We start from the raw sequence: 21,180 nt of genomic DNA, 5'->3' as shown, positions 1-21,180 counted from the left end.
GCCCTTTGTTTTCCAAGAGGATGCCTCTCTGTGGTATGGGCCCCATCTCAACCCTTTGGATCCTCCTGGATTTAGCAGGACTTGCACAAACCAGCACTATTGTCTGTATAAAGGCCTAAAAGAACCTAAACAAAACCACTGTTTCACACCGTGGAAAACATCCTTGTCACCATTAGAGGAGGCAAGAATTCGACTGCTTTTAAAAAGAAAACACTTGCAGCAAAGATCAGTTTAGTTAATGGATCTGGGGAAACAAAACAAAGCAAAAGGCCAAGCTGGATGGGGCTTGCAGCAACCTGGGCTAGTGAAAGATGCCCCCAGATTGGAACTGGATAGGCATTAAGATCCCTTCCAAACCAGATCATTCTGGGATTCAAAACAAAATCAGCTGTTCAAAGAGGCAACAGCTCAGCAGCCCCAGCACAGGAAATCCCCCTCAGTCTTGAGCTGCAGAGCTTAAGGGCCAGAGGAATCCCTGAGTCTCCAGCACCTGGCACGGTGCTGCCTGGAAAGCTGCTTTAAACACTCGGCAGGAGCAGACCTGAGTGCTCTTTAAGCAGTTGCTGGGTTTCACAGAGCGCCACGTTTGATCTGTGGCTCGGTGTCTGCTGCTTTGCCATAGGTGCTGATGAAGGGAACGCAGCAGGGAAGGAGAGGGAAGATGGTATTTGTGTGACAGATGCAGGATGCTGAATGCCCTTCTCCAAGGGCACATCACGCAGGAGCAGCACAATTTCCCAGACTGTCAGGATAAAAAGAAGGGGGGAAAAAAATTGACAGGATGCCACTCACCCAGCCAAATCCTCCGTCACTGCAAGAAGCAGCTCCCAGAACCCATTAAAAATAAGCTCTAAGTCCTCGTTTCAGTGGCAAGATTTTTCCATGGTGATCAAACACTCGGCTCTCCAGGTGATAACAGGCTGCAGGGGAAGTACAACTGCACCAGTATTGAGGAACAGGCACCAGCTATGGGAGGCTTTTTCATCTGACAGTAACAAATTGGAGTGCTGAGACCTCTGGAAGAGCAGGGAACGACCCCACTGCATCCCTGCCTGCAGCCAGGTCAAGGCAATAGGAAGTTAGCAACCCTAATTTGCAGGGCTGGGCACCCCTGCCAGGAGAGAACAGAGCTGAGAGAGTGGTCTAAAGAGTCCAAGCTGCTGCCTTGTCTGCCCAGGGTAGGCAGGATGAAGACTGGCACTGCTGGGAGTTCACTGCCTTCCTCCCAGACCTCCCAGACCTTCCAGCTCATCAGCAGAGTAGGCAGCAGTAGCAGGATTGCTGCTTCCCAGGTGGTTTCAGTTTTTTGGGGTTTAGTAGAGTTCTTTGCTCAGCACCTGCTCAGCTCTTCAGGGGAGTGATTTTTACATCTCTCTTCTTCCCAACTGTTTTTTTGGGAACTGCCCTAGACCATGGGCTAGAGCTCCACTTTTAGTTCAAGAAATTTCAAGGGCTTCACCTACCCCTTCAAGGTCCTCAACAACTTTGGTGCAGGATCTGCCAGCCTGAGAGCTTGAAGCCTTTGGGATGAAGTTTGACCAGAAGGACAATGATTCTCTGCCCCAAGAAAACTCTACAGAGGGGGTAAAAAAGCACATCTTCCCAAGATGACCCTTTCTTGCCCTGGAAATATTGGGGAATTAATCCCGCCCCCTCCCCCCCCCCCACCCCGCTCCAATCAAGGCACCTCACAGGCTTCTGATTCCACTTCTTTTCTCTGCTTTCTGTATTTTAACCTAAATATGAAGTAATGTATACAGAACAAAATAACAATATAATTCTTATAATTATAAGAATTTATAAGAATCCCCTTTCTGTACTCACCTCTCATGGCAGAGAATGAGAGCAAAAGACAAAAACAGGCCTCCCCTTCTACCCAAAATACAACAAAAGCTGCAGACATGGATGCAGGATTGTGGGTTTGTGTTATTGCCATCACAGGAACAAAGCCCAGGCCTTATTCTGGCCTCTGCTCAGCTGGCCACACCACCATACTGAGATTTCCATAATTTTATTTGGGATTTTTGGAAAAACCTTTTGTTGCAGTTCCCTGACCTGGCTCAAGGATGCCACAACACAGAGATTGGGATAAGTGATCTGGCCACATTCACAAGAGCAAAGAAGCCAAATCCCATCCAAGTCCTGGAAGGTTGGGGGAGGCATCAACACACGATCAGAATAATGAGTATTTTGAGATAACTTATGAAAGACAGGCATCTAAATCAGGACTGCAGCAGAGAAAGGGGAATTAAAAAGAGATCTCCATAGGAACAATCCTATCAAATATGTCAATGAGGCAAATATCTCAATGCTTATACAGAAGCTTTCAGTTCCACACACAGAACACCACTGGACACCTATGGGAAGGATGAATTTCCCATGTTGTAACAATCCCATAGGATGCAATCTTGCCTCCAGTGCTTGTGCCAAGTGTTAACAGTGAGCTGTTAAACAGTTGCAGGGTTCCAGCTCTTCTTCTATTACATTTCAGACTGGAATCCAACAGAATTTTTGCACATGTGTCATTTTACACATGTGAGTGCTTAACCCACTGGGAGGAGGTTGGCACACACATCTTTCCTCCATCAGGACAGAAATGTTATCCTGTAGCGATTCATAAAGCAAGGGAAGGTCAGCTCATGTTTTTAGCAGCTAATTTTGACAACTTCCACCTCTGAGCTAGGAACAGGAATAACAAAAACCTCACTTTTATCCAATTTCGCACGATTCAGGTAAGATGAAGTGTGCACATGAGATTTTCTGTTTCTGATACTGAAAACCAAGATAAGCTGAGCAGGGAAGGGTGACACCAGCTGGAGTCCTCTCCCAGAGCCAGTGTTGGCCTGGGAGCTGGGATCTCCTCCTATGCCAGGAATCTCATGTCCTACCACCCTCACCATACAGCAGCTCTCTTTTATCTTCAGGAAGGGGAGAGAAGGGGAAAAAAGCCATGGATTTGGATTCTTGAGCACCTCACTTCTAAAATGCCAGATTTTCCTTATCAAAGTCAGAAAAAGATTCTCTGCAAATATAAAAGCTTCTGACATTTCAGTTTTGTGCTTTCCTAGCACTGCCAGTCCAATCCATGAACAAACACCCTCGTTCCAGTGCTTTCCCAATGTAAGACACGAGCAAACTTCACCAGGAATTCAGTCAAACCAAAAAATAAAGCCAGGGGTTTGGTTTCCATGCTACAATCCTGAAATCCAGTAACACCCTCCCTACCCCCTCACCTCTCTGCTGCTGAGATTTAACTGAAAAATAGAGCTGTATAGAGGTGGTTTTTTAATACTTTTCCTGGATGGAATTCTATTTGATGCTGTTAAGCTTTGATGACATACCCCAATGACTGGCTTGGAAGAAATCCATTTAGCAAGCTTGCAAATCACGCTGTTTCAGTTCTGTGAGTGCCCATGAGAAATGTGCATTTTCAATCATAAAAGCTGTAGAAACAAAATGGAACTTGGAGACGCAGACAGAAAAATTCCTTATCAAGGCTTGGCTGTGCTCACAGAACATGTGCTTACCATTTCCAACTCCGGAAAACTACTTACAGGAACCTGAAATACAAGATTGAATCCAAAAGTAAGAAATAGATAAATTTCTAGAAGATACGTTTAGGGGTTTTTTCCATTTCAAAGTCAAAATGGAGAGTCAGATAAAAACTAAAGCAACCCTCCCTTCTCCCCCTGGCTTTTCCTAGGAATATAAATAATTGCAATATGATCCACACATGGAGTGCCAGATTTACAGAGGTTCCCTTATGTTTATGTGGCAGGACACATTGTTTTGGGGAAGCCTGGAGGAAGAAAAAGTCAAGGGTTTGCACTTTTTCACCTCTCCAAAATGCTCTTTGAATGGGAATGGCAGAGGTTGCAGTGGGGATGAAGGATTAGCAGATCCCACTGCCATCCATGGTGTAATCCCCACCAGCAGCAGATCTTTGAGCCCAGTGCCAAGAACCCAGAAGCTTCCACAAAGATTGGTCAGTCACAACAAGCTGGAAGAGAACACAGCTCTATGGGGAATTTTTAAAACTGCCTGAAAATGGTATTCACTGGGCATTTCCTGACATATTTTTCTCAAAATTTCTCCACAATTCAGTCAATGACAATGACAACACCTTTGATTAATTGCAAGAGAAGATAATTGGAACAAAATGTGAGATGCTCAGCATTGCAGACAATAAAACCCCACGCAGTAATTTTCCTGGGATTATGAGCTGATGGCCTCTCCCACTGGTTGGGCTGCCTCATCCTTTCCTAAACAATCTCCTTGCCTGTGTATCCATCTGCTGCCTCCCATCCCATCCCCATCCCTCATTTGTCAGCTCTCTGCATGTTCTCAATTCAATTACCACACTTTGTTTAGCAAAGCACAGTCCTGACCCAGCCTTGCAGCCCTGGGCACAGGAACAGCTCAACTGCTCTTTACTCTGCAACAAAGGGGACCTAAATTATACATCAGCACCCTAAACCACCCAGGAGACTGACAGAGCCCTTGGAACACAGCTTCAGGAAGGCTTGCTCTTGCAGGAAAGCTGATTTCAGAAGCTCTTGCTCTCCCCACTGCATTTCCTTATCCTCTCACTTGTTCTAGTGCAATCACTTCTTGTAGCACCTACTGCAGGGTAAAAGAACATCTCCATCCTCCCCAGAGAAGCTGTTGTTTATACAAAGCATTGATTGGGTCAGTAGAGTGATTTAAAGTGCAGTTCCACAGAGAGCAGCAATGAACACAGCTCTGCAGATCCTTGTCACAGCACCAGAATGCTGAGGAGCAGCTCTCTGCTGCTGCCAAGGATTGTGGCATCACGTGCTGAAACCCAGCTCCCAGAGATGCCATCTCATAGATTGGATCTTTGGAAGAAATTCTTGATCGTGAGGGTGGGCAGGCCCTGGCACAGGGTGCCCACAGAAGCTGTGGCTGCCCCATGATCATTGGAAGTGTCCAAGGCCAGGTTGGATGGGGCTTGGAGCAACTTGGGATAGTGGAAGGTGTCCCTGCCCATGGCAGGGGGTTGGAATGAGAGGGTCTTTAAGGTTCCTTCCAACCTAAACCATTCCAAGGTTCTGTGATTCTCATTTGTGCTTTTTCTTTTTAAGTGATGCTGCATTTTGCACAAAGCCTGACACTTCTACCCCCACCCAAATCTGCTATTTATGCGGCAGTCACAATAGACAAGAGCACAACTCTCCAAAGTGCTTAAGAGACACCCTTGAAAGCTGAATCCTTGGGATATTTCTGACTGTGAAGGGCTGAAGCTCTCTCTCTTTTTCCATTTATCCTTGTGGATGCTGCAGCAAATTAACTGAACCTTGTGGTCAATGAGATCAACATAAAGCCAAAAGGAACTTCTAACATTTCTCTGTTAAGGAGAGATGAAATCAGTGCAGGTGCCAGAAAATAAAGAGTAATGGGAACTGTTCACAGTTAAGAGCATCTGCAACAACCAAGTGCCTCTCGTACTTGGAGGAACAGAGCAAAAGCCGTGTTTGCCTTGCTTAGAAAAGAGCCTCTTTCCCAGTTCTTCTACTGGAACATGTCTGAACTCCTCCTTTTCATTTTGCTTGGATGCTGTTTGGGGCAGGTGATCCTGCCTTCCTCCTGGATCAACCACCTTCTCCTGATGGAGGCAACAAAAAGGTGGAGCAGTCCCTGGGAGGGTGGCACTGTGTTCATTCACTCTTGCTGTTAACCATTCTTGTGGCATTCCTGACTGAGATTGTCATGATTCTGAAGGGCTGAGACTGCAGGAATTAATTCTGTCTCATGAGAAGGAAAAAAAATTCCATTACAAGTGTAAAAAAATAGCCTTACTCACACAATCTCTCATTCGCATGCTTCAAGATGGGGAAGTCTTTAGGAAAACAAACATGAAATGATGACCAATTCTTGTGAGTCTAAAAAAAATTCTTCATAATAACAATACAAACCCTAAGGGTCTTTTTTACATGCAATTTTGAATTACTGGCTTGTCATAGTGGTCTTCAAAGGACGAACAACCTCTGATGATACCTAGAAACACATTTTTCTTGCAGACTTTGGTTCCAAACCTATTTTCCTTTGGCTCAAAATTTTGACACTATTGATGTGATATTGAGCCAAAGAGGTTTTCCATCAGTGAGACACACTTCTGCAGTGGATTTTAATACCAACCGCCTTCACATTCACCCATAATACAATAAATATTTAAAAGGCCTTTATTGACTTCAACTCATAATGATTCTGAAAAACCTGCATTTTATTTGCTTAAAAATAATTGATATATTCGCAGACAGAATCATTTAAAATAATAACAAAATTATAAGAAAAATAGTAGAAAATAAACAGTACTGAAAGACTATTCTTTTGATGGAACACCCAGACTATCACACTAGACAGACAAATGTACCACTGACAACATCTTCAGACAGAGACCGTCATAAACAGCCGTAAGCTTTAAAATGTGTCTGCCCCTGAAGAATCCGAATCTCCATGTGCACTGCTCAGACTCTGTGTTTCATTAGCTGTGCTCTTGCCAGGCAGCTGCACTGACACCTTTGCTGCAGGAAGATGGGGATTCAGATGAGGGGCAGCATCTTCTCCTAAAAAAAAAAGAAAAAAAAGGAAAACAAAAGTCATTATTTGCTGTCTGTGACAAATGATTGAACTCGGCTGATGTTATCTCCATTTTCCATGGAAATACAGGTACACAGACACCCTTGCTGCCCACAGTTCTGAGGCACTTCAGAGGGTGCTGCTTTAACCATCAGAACTCTCCTTATCAGGTAACAAAAGGACGAATTTCTGTGACTATACAGAACTATGGAATGGTTTGGGTTGGAATGGACCTCAAAGACCATCTCATTCCAACTCCCTTCCACTCATTCCAACACCTTCCACTATCTCAGGTTGCTCCAAGTCCCGTCCAAGCTGGCCTGGAACACTGCCAGGGATGGGGCAGCCACAGCTTCTCTGGGCACCCTGTGCCAGGGCCTCAGCAGCCTCACAGGGAAGAATTTCTTCCTAATCTCCAATCTAACCCTGCTCTCTGTTAGTTTGAAGCCATTCCCCCTTGTCCTGTCAGTCCATGCCCTTGTCTGAAGTCCCTCTCCAGATTTTTTTGGATGCCCTTTAGGTACTGGAAGGACTAAGTTGGATATCCAGTGGGTTGTATTTACATACAGATACACTGTACATACACACACACACACATATATCTATAATTTTCAGTAGGCCCAGCATAATTTCAGATAGTATGCTGGTGTTTCTGGTGTATTCCACAGCATTGAAATGGCATCCATCGATACAAACAGTATTTCTGAATTCCATCCCTATGTCTATGTCTGTTTGCATCAAACCTTTGGAAAACATTCATGTTGTTCAAGACCACTTATTATCATAAACAGCAAAGAAATACCAGCTGAAGCCATTGGGAACAAGTCCCACAGAGAAAAACACCCTCTCAATGCTTCAGCTGCCCAAAACACAAGTGAAAAGTGGTTTCAGCTCTTCCCTATCTCCAGCCCATTTCTCTGACCCATTAAGAGTCCTTCTTGCTTCTCCTTTGTGGTTCTTCCATTCTCCCACGTACACAGACACACCCTGAAGAGTCCCCTGCAGGACTTCACAAGCCATATTCATCTTCCAGCACCTCTGAGATGGCACCTGGCCACTTCCCATTCCTGTGATCTGACCCTGCAAAATGTGGGACACCCTGGGAGAGGGAAAAACCCTTGCACCAGCAGCCCCTGCAAGGGAGGGGGGGCACATCCCACAGAGCTTCCAGCAGCTGTGACAGATCCCTGCAGTGCCCAGATGTCTTCCTGTCTGGGAACCCCTGGAAGGGTAGAAAACAACCTGCAGCCAGATCCCAGAGATGGGAAGGGAGAAAAGCCATGGGCAAAAGTTAATACATTTAGCCAAAGGAAGGAGACAAGATAATTCATGGAGCAGGAAGAGCAAGTCATGGATCAGGGTAGAGACAAAGAATGAAGAAACTCAGGAGAAATGGCACTGGGAGAATGGCACAACATTCACTCAACTACAGAAAGAGCATTTTGAGATTTCAGTTGTCCTGGGGACATTTAAGTGCAGTAGCTACAAGCAAAACAAACATATCTGAGTCCATATACAACAGCAAAGGCTGTCCTGGAGCTTGTTCTTATTCCAAGAAGCTGTAACAATTCTCCCTTCCTCTGTGATAGACTAGGTAATTAAAACACTATTTTCCCAATAAAACCAAAAAGTTAAGCTTTCTTTCACCCCAGTTAATTATCTCCTATGTCACTGAAGCAGTCATCTGCATTCATCTGACTTGCAGCAAAGCACCCTTCGAATGGCTAATTAAAACAAAACCCCGCTGCTAAAATAAAATTCTATCGGTGTTTTTCCTGCTAGAACAGCAGCCAACAGCCTGGGAAGTCAAACATGAGTGAGGCCAAAGACAGTAAAGGCAGGACATGGAACGATCTGTGCCAGCCCAGCCTCTTGCCATTCAGGAAGGCAGCAGGAGCACAAGAGCATTTTTTGTGTCCTCAGGGAATCAGCATATCACCTGGAGAGGAAAAGACCTCAGAGCAGCCTTGCAGTATCTAAGTGGGCTCTAAGAGAGCTGGAGAGGGATTTTCCACAAGGGTATGGAGCGATGGAACAAGGGGGAGTGGCTTTAAACTAACACAGAGTAGAGTTAGATGGGATATTGGGAAGAAAGTCTTGGTTGTGCGGGTGCTGAGGCCCTGGCCCACGCTGCCCAGAGAAGCTGTGGATGCCCCATCCCTGGCAGTGTTCCAGGCCAGGCTGGACAGGGCTTGGAGCAACCTGGGATAGTGGAAGGTGTCCCTGCCCATGGCAGGGGGTTGGAATGAGATGGTCTTTGAGGTCCCTTCCAACCTGAACATTCTGGGATTCTGTGATTCCAGTCTGTAGCTGAGTCTGTGTGATACAAAGAGGCTGCTAAGAAGAAAAGCAAAGGGTTTATTTGGTCAGATGTGAAAATGACACAGTAAAGATGTGACTGTGCAATGCCCAAGGAAACCTGATAATGCATCCTCTACTAAACCCCTCTCCAACACTAGATGTAGTTTGATGCTTTCAAAGCTTGACTTTGTTAGTATTTCCACACTCATGTCACATTCCATGATGTCATTGTTTCAACAGCTGTTTTCAGGTTTGTTAAAAAATGAAAAAAAAAAAAAGGAAAAAAGAAAAGATGGAAAGAAAAAAGAAAGTAATATTCCCTTATCCCAAGGCTCTGTTGGAACTACTCAAGTCTTTGATTCTGGGAGTGCTAAAAGAAAGTATCATATTAGTCTGCATTCCTCCTAACACATACTCTAATATATTTTACAGATATAGTACAGTCCAATTTTATGATAGTTATAAAATGCTAAAAGACAGAAAAAATAAAAACAATAATTCCATCTACTTGCTCAACAGAAAAGTTACCGGTTCCTGATATCAAAATATCTTTAAACTTAAAAATACCCAAAGTCAACACTGCCCTTTTTTAAAGGCAGAAAGCTGAAGTCTTTGACTTTGTTAAATTCACACAGAAAATACAGAACATGGATTTTCAGCATTTTAACTGTGATAAAATTGTGGATATCATATTTCAGCTAGATGGGAGATTGTGCTCCTTGACTGTAACTTCCCAGGCTAGAAAGCTGCTAGTCCTAAAACGCTACATTGGCCCCAAAAATACAACTACCAAGTTACTCTCACATGTGTTTTATCATTATTACATTTTGCTGAGTGTAGCCTCGTGCATGCACAGTGCATAAAACACTTTATATACACATATAGGGAGGGGTACAGGAATAAAGACACAAATAGAGGCAGACTGGTTTAAATCCTTGTTTAGCCCCTGGTCTGCTCCTTCTTTAATAATGTGATATTCCATTTTATGTCTTCCCCTCATCAGAGAGCAGCTCATACCCAATATTGAGATGGTTTCCTCTTTAACACCAAGTTCCTCACCAGCACAAATATGCAAACTGCAATGGTTAAAATCTTTTGATACGCCAGAAAAACGGAAATGAATTTTTTCTCGTTTACCAAGCAGGAAAGGGCAGGCAGGCAGGTAATCTTCATGGCTTTCCCCCCCTTTTTTAGAGGCTCTGGGAGTACTCAGTACAATTTTGCAATCATATAATTAGGTGTATTTATAAAAATTTTCCTTGTTAAAATCCAATAAATGGAGCATGTGACCTTAGGTGACCTCCAGCTTTCCAAATTCTTTGTCACCATCTAATAGAATAAATTCATATAAACTGTGAAAACTGACACTCTTGGTAAGAGAGTCCTTGGCTGGTAGAAGCTCATCAGTGACTGAAAACGTCCTGGTGACCCACTGATGGAAAAGGTCACATTTCAGATCAGAGATTTTTCCTGTTCTTGGCACTCTGTAACAAATTCACGTACAGTACTAAATTTCCAGACCTTTGTTTAACAGAAGCATAAAAATTAATGATGTGTCAACCATCCAGTGACCTGTGAAGGGAGTTTTTCTCTGAGAGGTACCATCACACACAGAACATGCCATATACAAAAGGTGTCAAAAATGTGTGCCAAAGGAAAAAGGAATTAACCACACTGAAGGGAGGTTTGGTTACTCACACCATATGGCAACAGTAAGAACAAAGAAAAATGTTTAAATCTTTCTTTTTGAATTTTTCTATTTGGCAAAATAAAAAGACTAAACAAGTCTGACTTTTAAGCCAAATGAAAACCATGTGCTTTAACTCCTCTGACTGGGTGTCCATATATTAAATAAAACGATTTTAAATCTATCTGGGGATGAAAGAGAGCCATATCTTGTAAGTGAAAAGTGTAATCATGGAAACACAGAATGGTTTGGGTTGGAAGGCACCTTAAAGACCATCCTGTTCCAACCCCCTGCCACAGGCAGGGGCACCTTCCACTATCCCAGGCTGCTCCAAGCCCCATCCAAGCTGGCCTGGAACACTGCCAGGGATGGGGCAGCCACAGCTTCTGTGGGCACCCTGTGCCAGTGTCCCCCCACCCTCACAATCAAGAATTTTTTTCTAATATCTAATCTAAACCTATTATCTTTCATTTTGAAGCCATTCCCCCTTGTCCTGTCAGTCCATGCTCTTGTAAATCATCTCTCCCCATCAAGACCATAAATAGGAAGGTGTTTGAAGGATCAGGGCCCAGGTTATTTTTCAGCGTAAAACCAGGACCATAATTACTGTAATTATCTACATATTACTTCCTAAAATTTCAAAACAATCCTCCCTCTCCTCCCCAGCTGAAGCAGCTCACTTCAAGAGCATGAATAAACTGTAAAAACAACTCCAGTGCAGTGCTCTCATTCCTTTAATAGCAGGGGCCGATAGGAATGGCTTGTTTCTTCTTCTGCCAGATTCCAGCTGCTTCTCTTTGTTTATTCCTGACTTCAAAGTTTCAAACACTGTCCTGTACCAACAAATAACTTCCTCCAGATGGCATTAGCTCAAGTGCTCTGAGCACTGGGATAGCACAGCACCTACAGATCTAACTCAGCATCTCAAAATCTTCATTGAAGGTGCCTTTTTTTCCCCCTGTCATTCCCCCATTTTGCTTTTTCCCTACATAAAAGGATTTACATCTGCCATACAGTTACAAAGACCATCAGCAGGGAAGCAGAGTTGTCAGAAATTCTTTACATTAATGGCTAAAGCAAAGTAGAAGAATAAATGTCTACAGGCTCAAAGGTAACAGAACCACTGTCAGTAGAAACATTTTACACAATCCCAGAATGGTTTGGGTTGGAAGACCTTAAAGCTCATCCAGTTCCAACTCCTGTCATGGACAGGGACACCTTCCACTAGGCCCAGGTTGCTCCAAGCCCCATCCCACCTGGTCTGGAACACTGCCAGGGATGGGGCATCCACAGCTTCTGTGGGCAACCTATGCCAGGGCCTCACAGGGAAGAATTTCTTCCTCACATCTAATCTAAACCTACTCTCTTTGAGTTTAAAGTAATTTCTCCTTGTCCAGTCACTCCATGCCCTTGTCCAAAGTCCCTCTCCAGCTCTCTTGGAGCTACTTTAGACACTGGCAGGGGCTTTAAGGTCTCTCTGGAGTCTTCTCCAGGCTGAACATCCCCAGCTCTCTCAGCCTGCCAGTCTCTCTTACCTGCCCCTCAAATTCTCTCTTATCTGTTCCTCTCTTTTCTCCTCTCTCAGCCTCTCCTACCTGCTCCTTTTACCTGTAAGTAAACCTGTGAGGTACATATTTGTACCAATCTGTGTCCTGTCCATGTCTCCATGGGTTTCTGTGTGGTACCACACTGAAATTCACTTACTTGCATATGTGGCTGTACAGGCAAGTTACCAAGAGCAACCTAAGAAGTGGCATTTTTTGGCAAAATCAAAATTATTCCAGGCTTGCTGGGCTAACACATACTGATAAGAAAAATCCATATGTTGATGTAAGTAATTCTGAAGGCTGCACTGAAAAGAGAAATTACACTGCAATGTCAGCCATGCTACTAATTAGAATGATATTTAGCATTTCCAGTTCAGAGTCATGTTTAGCTGTATTGTGCATATTGGCTATTTAATGTTTCTGGAATTCAATGGCTTATAAATTTGAAAGTAGTTAGGTTATAGAACTAAAAGAATACAATCTTTTCAGGAATAAGCAGGACCATCAACAGGTTCTCAAATAATCTAATTTTTTGGGGCAAAGTTATTCTCCATTTATTAGAAATGACAGATTCTCCTCCAGAGCTTTTCTTGCTCTGGCCACCTTGAATCCATGGGCTTTTTTAGGTTATTGTGGAGAAGTTGGCCTTTCTCAGCTCTGCCAGAAATGTGCTTTTCCAGGCAGGGACTTTCTTCTTGTTTTGTGAATGCTTTGCCAAGCATTACCTGGCTGCAGGTGAGAGCTCTGCCTTTCACTGGGACAGAAACACAGACAAACAAGAACAAGATGTCCTGCAAATGCCTGCAGGTCTCTTTTTTAACTCCAACCCAGACTGCCCCAACTTAGCTGTTTCATGACAAGCAGAAAAGACTCGAGGCAAAACAAGGCCAAATTTCTAGGGCTGAGTTACATGAAAAGGGTACATTTACAATTAAAACACTTGAGTTGTTTTACAGAAATGGACAGACATCTGTAGGACCTGAGCCAGAAATGTCTGGATTTAAAAGCACGAGTCTACTGCTGGAGCTGAAAAAACACAGTTTCATTCTCAAAGGCTGCAGCCAACTCATAAACTTCCATAAGTGGGCCACAGACACCAGTGGAGACAGAAAACTATATAGTATGAGTTCAGTTCAAGTTCTGACCTAAACTTGGCAAATTCCACCTTCCCCTTGGTGTCATGTACTTACAAAAACCCTGCACACAAGCACACAGAAAATAAACACGTGTATACACACACTGTGCTTTTGCTGTTTGTTTGTTTAATGTATAGCCCAGCAATAAATATTTCCAAAAAGAAAATAAATGCAGATCCCCAGTCAGCAAAGGAGGGTGGGGCCAGGCCCAGCAGGTAACAAATATTTCAAAGAAGAATATTTGAAAATGTTTTTTTCCTCCTCTCAAGTCAGAGTTCATGGTTCAGTGGTTTTCCAGAACACTCTATATTCCCACCAACAGCAACACTAAACAGAACAAAAACTAGAAATACATTAAAGAAACTAGAACCAGATTTTTCAAAATCCTAACACAGAGACCAGTAGGGAAAGGCAGACAGAAAGCAGCTCCAAAAACATCTAGAAATGAGACTGCAGAGTTTACTAAATAAATATTTCCTTTTGGTGCCTAAAATCTACTCTGCTCCTTTAGATCTGGCATCCTTTGCTCTGTAGGACCTCTCACTGCTTAACAAATTCATTCCCTGGCCACATCTCTTGCTGCTGTTTCCCACCAAATCCCTTCCAAAAGATGTTTTAACGATCTTTCCAAATAACTACAATAATTATTAATACTATGAAGAAATATTAAAAGTGAATTTGATTTTTCCATACAGATGGCTGTGATTTTTGGATGTGCAATTGGCTCAGAACAAATAAGTCTTTCCTTAATATTCAAGCACTGCTGTTTCTAGGTTGCAACCATTTTCCTGAGGAAAACCCGGACGAGGCTCTGTGGCAAATACTGAAGCTGCAGCTTTTATTTCAAAATAAAAAAAGGAGAAGGAGTTGGTTCCTTACTGGTCCAGAGTCTCTGAAAAACCACCAGGAAAATGTGTATCTTGTGCAAGGGCTGGGGGGAGGAGTAATCCCTAAATCCACAAGAGATAACCTAGGTAAACAGCTGGTGGAATCAGGAGAATCTGACAAGTGATAATTTAAAAACTGCAGATCTAATGGTGTAATTAATATTTTACTTATTCAGTAAAACCAAATATCACCTACATGCCAATTTTTTTTTTTTCTAATTTTATGCAAAATCTAACCAGCAAGTGGACAGGAAGGTAATTTTAAAAGCATATTTGTATAATATATTCAGCTCTGTTATTCACACCTTCATGTTTGGGGCTCCAAAAGACATTTTAATGCCTGTATCTGAAACAAAATAAAGAAGCTAAAAAAAAAGGGACTCAAATGATCAATCGTGGGAATTCACACTTAATTTTAAGATAAAGTTCTGCTGAACTCCCTTATGATGCAGAGTCAGTCAGTGCAAACCCAGCAGTAGGACTGGCTCCACTGAGACCTCGTATCTTAACGATATTAATTGCAGCAATACTGCCTCCAGCTTATCTGCATCGTGCCACAGTGCCAGACATAACAGCACTCACAGCCTGCTTGAGGAGTGGCAAGAAAAAGGAATAAAAATCAAAGCATCTTTTTAATTCTTAGAAGTTACATGGCCTCCTTTTATTGAAAAATATTGTAAAGATACTTTACACGAATAATTAAAGTTGAGTGACCAAAGTCAAGTGATGTTTCACCATCAATTAAGATTTGAAAATTAACTTCTTCCCAGTTCACAGTTAAAATGCAGGTGGGTGTCCCTGTGAGGCTGTGGATGCTCCATCCCTGGCAGTGTCCAAGGCCAGGTTGGATCTTGGAGCAACTTGGGATAGTGGAAGGTGTCCCTGCCCATGGCAGGGGTTGGAACTGGAGAATTCCAAGCACAGCTTGCTGCCCAGCCCTGCCAGCTCCTCAGATACCAAATATCCAAAGAAATCCGTAGGAATCTCAGAGGATGAGTTTCAGTGAATCCCAGTAAGAAGTCACAAGCTACTTTCTACCACTAAAAAGTGCAATGAGAGACCTTGATGAGCTCTCCCTCAGACAAGAGGATTTCCTGGGCAAGGAGGTTTTATCCCCTCCAGCCACAGCAGCAATCTGCACCCAGATTTGAGTGAAAGCTAGGGAATGGGTATCAGAAAGAAAAAGAAAACTTTCTGCCTGAAGGGCAGTGCTGCAGGGCAGAATTTTCTCATTGCAAGTCACTCCTCACATATAATGGAGCCACTAAATGCATTCTTATAATAAAACATTAAATAAGTTACACTCTATAAAAAACTTCAAATAACGAGTGTTTTTCTAGATGACCACAAGCAAAATAGCTTTATTTCTCTACTCTGAATACTTAAATATTCACATGATCCTGTGCATTTGTTTGATGATTTTCACTAACAAAGTCATGGGATTCCCCATATGGAAACAGTTTGCCAAGACTCCCATTACTGTACTACCATTACAATGATCTGGCATATTAAAATGCTTCTACCTACAGCACAATTACCCCAAATTTTTGTAATTACACCTTTCCAAAAGAAGATGATGAACGTTTTCCCCAGGAACAAAACAAAACAAGACAGAACAAAGCCAGCCCTATACAGCTAGCATTTTCCAATGGTCAGTCTAATAAATTCCAGAATATTTCTATGCACATTTCTAGTACATGAACAAACAAACTTAGAAAAAAATACATCTTTCCCAGCCTTTTGTTTGGCAGCAGAGTGGCCACTACAGATCTTGCCCTTTGTGGATATCAATGACCTTTGGAAAATGTATAGGAATAAGCAGTTCTAGGGAGCTTAGAGAAGCAAACAACTTCTCTGCTAGCTCAGAAAGAGGACTGAATAAGTAAGCACATGTTCAAATAAGGAAAGCATTAAAAGTCTTTATTGGAAGATCTGGGAGCTCACTGTTATAGAAGCATGAAATCGTTCAGGGTAGAAAACACTTCTAATATCATCAAGTCCAACCATTCACCCGCCACCACCACGTTCACCCCTAAAACATGTTCCCAAGTGCCACATCCAACACATTTTCTGAACACTTTCAGGGATGGCGATTCCAACACTCCCCTGGGCAGCCTGTTCCCATGTCTGACCACCCTTTCAGTGAATAAATTTTTCATAATATCCGATCTAAATCTCCCTTGGGGTAACTTGAGACCATTTCCTCTGGTTCTGTCTGTGTCCAGACCCTATTTTGACCTGCTCTTGAAATGAGCACTCAGTGTGATGACAAGTAACTCTGCCTCTACAGTCTAATGCCTGGGACCAGAAACTTGGAAAGGTCTGAGAGTAAATATATGATTTTATCTTGTGCTATTTTAAAGTTTGTTAAAATATAAAATGATTAAACTTTGTGCAATAGAGATAAGCATTCTTCCTTGTTAAAAAAAAAAAAAAAGAATACACAAACCTTGGCCTGTTACATGGGAAAGAGTAAAAGCAAAATTCCTTTGCAATACTTGGGTGAATCTGAGCTCTAAACCAGTAGAATAAATGAGCTGGAGAAATGCACTGCTCTACATTTATGTTGCACATTAAGCACAGTGCACCACCTTCTCAACTCTCTCTTAGACACATCAGTGATTTTAATATCACACCCCCTCCATCTCTGCTAAGTGGTATAAAACACAGGGAAATCTGCAGGCAGCTCCCACCAACACTGTGCCTCCTGAAGGATTCACTGCCAAGGAACAGCTCCCCAGCAGCACCAGAGAAACCAACAACTCTCATCAGGAGCTGCTCCGCACAACCCTTCGAGCCTGTGTCAAGCAGGGCCTTGAACAGAGCCCTTTACATCAGGTTCTCATTTGGGCAGATGCTCTTTGCTGCTGAAGCTGCAGCCACATGCACACAAATTGAAATTTGGGCTGCTGGCTGCACCAGCTTCCTTCAGGACCCACTGCAGCTCTTTGACTCTTCCCAGCTCAAGCTGTCAGTGCCAAATGCGGTGAGCACCCAGTTCATCCCCAGCTTCCCTCAGTGCTTTGGGCCATGAGCAGGATTAACAGAGCTTGTAGGCAGACTGAGAGAAAATCATTCATCAGTTCTCTGGGTTTAAAAATCCCTGGCCAAAATACAGGGAAATCTGCACTGGAAAGAAGCATATACAGAATTCCAGTCTGCATGTGTGGGAGCAGAGTGTGGGCTCTGCTTGGTGATGGGCACGACTCAGAATCATCCAACCATTCAGGCTGGAAAAGACCTCTCAGGTGAAGGGCACAGACACCTGGCTCTGTGCATCATTATAAAGCACACACCTGAATTCAGGAGCTGCTCACAGGAACAGCAATTACACAAAGCTCCTTAGGAAAGCAGCTTTTGCAAACCCTCCACACACCTGACAGTGACACAGGCTCAACTATTTAGCACAATCCCGATCTGACATGATGACACCCAGTGTGTGCCAGTAGGAAAAGCACAATGGCAAAGGAAGTCTTATCTCGTGTGCCTCATGGAATTTAATGGCTCCCCAGTATGTTACCTGAAGCAAATTCATTCACATTATACACACAATACACTCCCAAGTTCAGGAACACTTTCTCTGCAAGTATCAGATAAAGCAATCTGTTTTCTGGCAGTTTCTTGCACATACTACAATAAGACCTGAATTTTAAGAAACATTACCCATTATTTTCTTTCTTTCTTTCCGCCTCTTACATATCAGGGAAGAATTGAGTCTGGAATATGCTTAAAATTCAATACATCTCCAAGTTGGGGAATATGTTTTCCCTCGTCATTACTCTGTCACTGAGCATTATGCTGCCTACACAAGAGCAGGAGAGAACAAATGCTTAAAGATCATCTTTCTTTACACACAACATTTAAATGTCACTGTTATTTGATGCAATATTGGGGTTTTTTTAAATCTTGCAGGCAGAGAAGACACATGTTGCAAAATCTCTTGCAACAGGACTGTCTCCTACAATGTTGGAAGCCTGGAAAGGGTCTGGATCATGCCTGGGGCCTCTCTCACTAATTCTGCAATGCAAACTGCAATGTAGTTTTCTCTCTGCTATTACAGAGTTCTGCAATCCTTCCCTATTGCTTCAGATGAGAAGTAAACAGGTTAATGCAGACTCATTGTGCCTTGCTCTGTATTTTTAGAGAGCTGCTTGGAAAGGGAATAGTGGAGTATCCAAGGTGTAGCTTTATTCACACAACCTACATTTATGAACCACAGGAAGTTTCCTGGAAACCTATTCTAAATCTGATAAGAAAAATCCTCATTAAGAATCATTTGCTTGTTTAATTTTCACTTAGTGAGCTTTAATGTACCATAAAAGTAATAACAACAGTACCTTAACTAAATACTGCTTGTCTTGTATTCATTAATTTTAGAAGAACACAAAACTGCCTGTAGATACAGGAAGCTGCTGGAAAATAAAAAAGGAACCAATCACATAAACTCAAACGAGTGGTTTTTTTTTTTTGGTTTTTTTTTTTGTTTTGTTTTTTTTTTTTTTTTTTTTTTGTGGAACACGGAGTTCAACAAAAATGTATTCTGTTCACTGTACACACGACACCAATGGGAATAAGAGCCAGTTCAAGTTCTAAGTTACCATTACTTGGGTAATGGCTTCAAGCTGCAAGGCACAGCTGTACGGGCCCAGCCAGACAGGCTATCACAGCAATGCTTTGATAGCATGGGGCCCTTAAGTGTCAGGATATAGAAAAGGCAGCAGTTGTTGGCTGTGAAAACAGTCTGATACAAACCAGATGGGGACTCACTTGATGGGCAACACAAAGGAAAACAATTGGCTCATTCAACAAAGTCAGGCCACTGCCCCAGAGAATTAACAGAAGACAATAACAGTCAACCAGAGTTGATGCAAACAAGAAACAGCCATGTGGTTACGGTTTAAGGAATTGTTTCTCCTCAGACTAAACATAAAGTTTTGATTTCTAATTCTCATATTCATTAATTTCAGTCTCGTTTACAAGCCCCTTCTTCCTCCAAAGTCTTCCGTGTAATTCATTTATGTAGCACCAGCCTTCACACACCTACTTAAACAAGAAAAAAAATCTATGACAAAGGCAGCTATATTAATCTAATGTTTCCTGAGGAATGCTAAGACCACAGACAACTTTCTGAACCATGGCAGAACAACGTTACAGATACACAAAGTGTTATTAGACATATTTGCATGCATATGGCAATATATTTGCTGATTCTTTTTGATTTGAAATGCATAAAGCCCAATAGGTCACATGCTGGGTTACCAGAGTACAGATGTCCTCCAGTTTTGTGAAAAGTTCTTCTGGTTTCTTACTTAGGTTTTTTTTTAAGCAAACTTCAGATCAATTATGTTGCCACATAAGAGTTTTGTCAGGCTACAGTTAAAAAATCTATTAAAATAGCTATTACCAAAGCTTTTTTGAAGCAATCAAAAATTAAAAAACTTGCCACTTCAGCCATAACTCAAAAAATTTCCAGCCCACTCATTTTTAGAAGCTTGTAGAAGATTATGGTCCAAAATCTTAATTGCTCTTGCTGTTTTATTACAGGAAATACGAAAGTGACATGTGCAAAGGTATTTTGATTACAAATTACTTACAGAGATTGCACAATAACTCAGACCTCTAAGGGCCTTCTGCAATTTTACTCTCAGACTGAAAACATCTGAACTTTCTTTTCATATACTTCAAACTATTCCCTCTGGCAGGCTCTGCATGGTGGAGCTCCACACGAGTGGGAGCACTGGGATGGCACCGCTCTGAGAGGCAGCCACACCTGCAAATCCAAGCAAGGACCTGGACATGGAGATGTCCTGGATACCTTGTGAAATCAGTGTCCTCGGTCCTGTCAGCTTTAGCACACCACCACACATCATGGAATCCCAGAATGGTTTGGGGTGGAAGAGACCTAAAAACCCATCCAGTTCCAACCCCTGCCATGGGAAGGGACACCTTCCACTATCCCAGGTTGCTCCAAGCTCCACCCAATATTGCCATGAACACTTCCAGGGATGGGGCATCCACAGCTTCTCTGGGCAACCTCTGCCAGGGCCTCAACACTCTCACAGGGAAAATTTTTTTCCTAATATCTAATCTAAACCCACTCTGAATGTATGGTTCTCATTTAACAGGCTGACTCTGGAATGACAGAGGAAGGGAGTTTCTCCTTTAAGAAAGTGAAAAAAACCCTCTCTGAATTAATGAATCAGAGAGTCAGGCCCTAATCATCCTAAGCGGTTCTAGCCTTCAGCTGCTGTGGTTCTCCAGCCTTTGAGCACGACTTCACTTCAAAAAAAGGCCAAAACACGGCCTTGGCTGCATTCAAACCAAACCATCACGTACTGTAGGTAGAAAAATCAGCTTTTACTTCAGTTTCCTGCCATAAGCACAGAGCCAAGCCCCCAACAAAGCCTTTGTGTTATGCTCTCCCTGAGCTAAAACATCTTCCCGGTAGAACTGCGGGGCTGATTTCCAAAAGCGTGGCCAAATTCTTGAAACCTCCACTGCAGGGCTGGGCTGTCCCATTGTAGCAGAGAAGACCTTGCCTGCAGTGCTGCTATTATTCATTTTTCACATCATATATATCGAGGTCAGACCACATTTTCTATATGTGCAGCTGAAATTTTGCGTTGAGTCTCTCTGTTAGGTCGTTACTAGAAAATTACGAACCTTAGGAACAGAACAGCCTTTATTTATCAAGCCTTAAACCTCAGAGATACTGGCAGTCGTAGTCTTGCATTAAAAGCAGATGAGAGAGGAGCAGAAACCTCTTTAAATCCCAGGTCTGTCTGCACAGGCAAACCCCAATTGCTGTTGTAAAAAGGGTTTTGGACATGGTCCGTCAGAGAACGCCTGCACATAAAGGCCAGCTGGAGTGGGGGGAGGCACGGCTGCCCAGGCTCCTTCAAAGTGAGGATTCCAACAGGAAACTGCTCCCCCTTTTCTCTCCTCTCTCTTTTTTTTTCTTTTTAATCAGGAAGGAAGCTTCATCTTCAGAAACAAGCATTCCCTGTGTAATCTCCCTGCTT

General features: G+C 42.8%; 1 protein-coding gene across 3 annotated transcripts in view; it reads right to left on the bottom strand.

The window, feature by feature from the left end:
- Positions 1-6,187: 6,187 nt before the first annotated feature.
- Positions 6,188-21,180, bottom strand: part of KIAA0586 (KIAA0586 ortholog) — a 68,225-nt gene continuing 53,232 nt past the window's right edge. For all 3 annotated transcript variants that reach the window (XM_010396462.3, XM_010396471.3, XM_019281258.3), the window contains exon 31: positions 6,188-6,587. In XM_010396462.3, coding sequence (XP_010394764.3) covers positions 6,442-6,587 — 146 coding nt within the window. In that variant the 3' untranslated portion in view covers positions 6,188-6,441. The remainder of the gene's footprint in view (positions 6,588-21,180) is intronic.

This window comes from Corvus cornix, chromosome 5, assembly GCF_000738735.6.
Source record: "Corvus cornix cornix isolate S_Up_H32 chromosome 5, ASM73873v5, whole genome shotgun sequence".
Classification (NCBI taxonomy): domain Eukaryota; kingdom Metazoa; phylum Chordata; class Aves; order Passeriformes; family Corvidae; genus Corvus; species Corvus cornix.
This window is presented reverse-complemented; position numbering and strand designations above follow the sequence as displayed.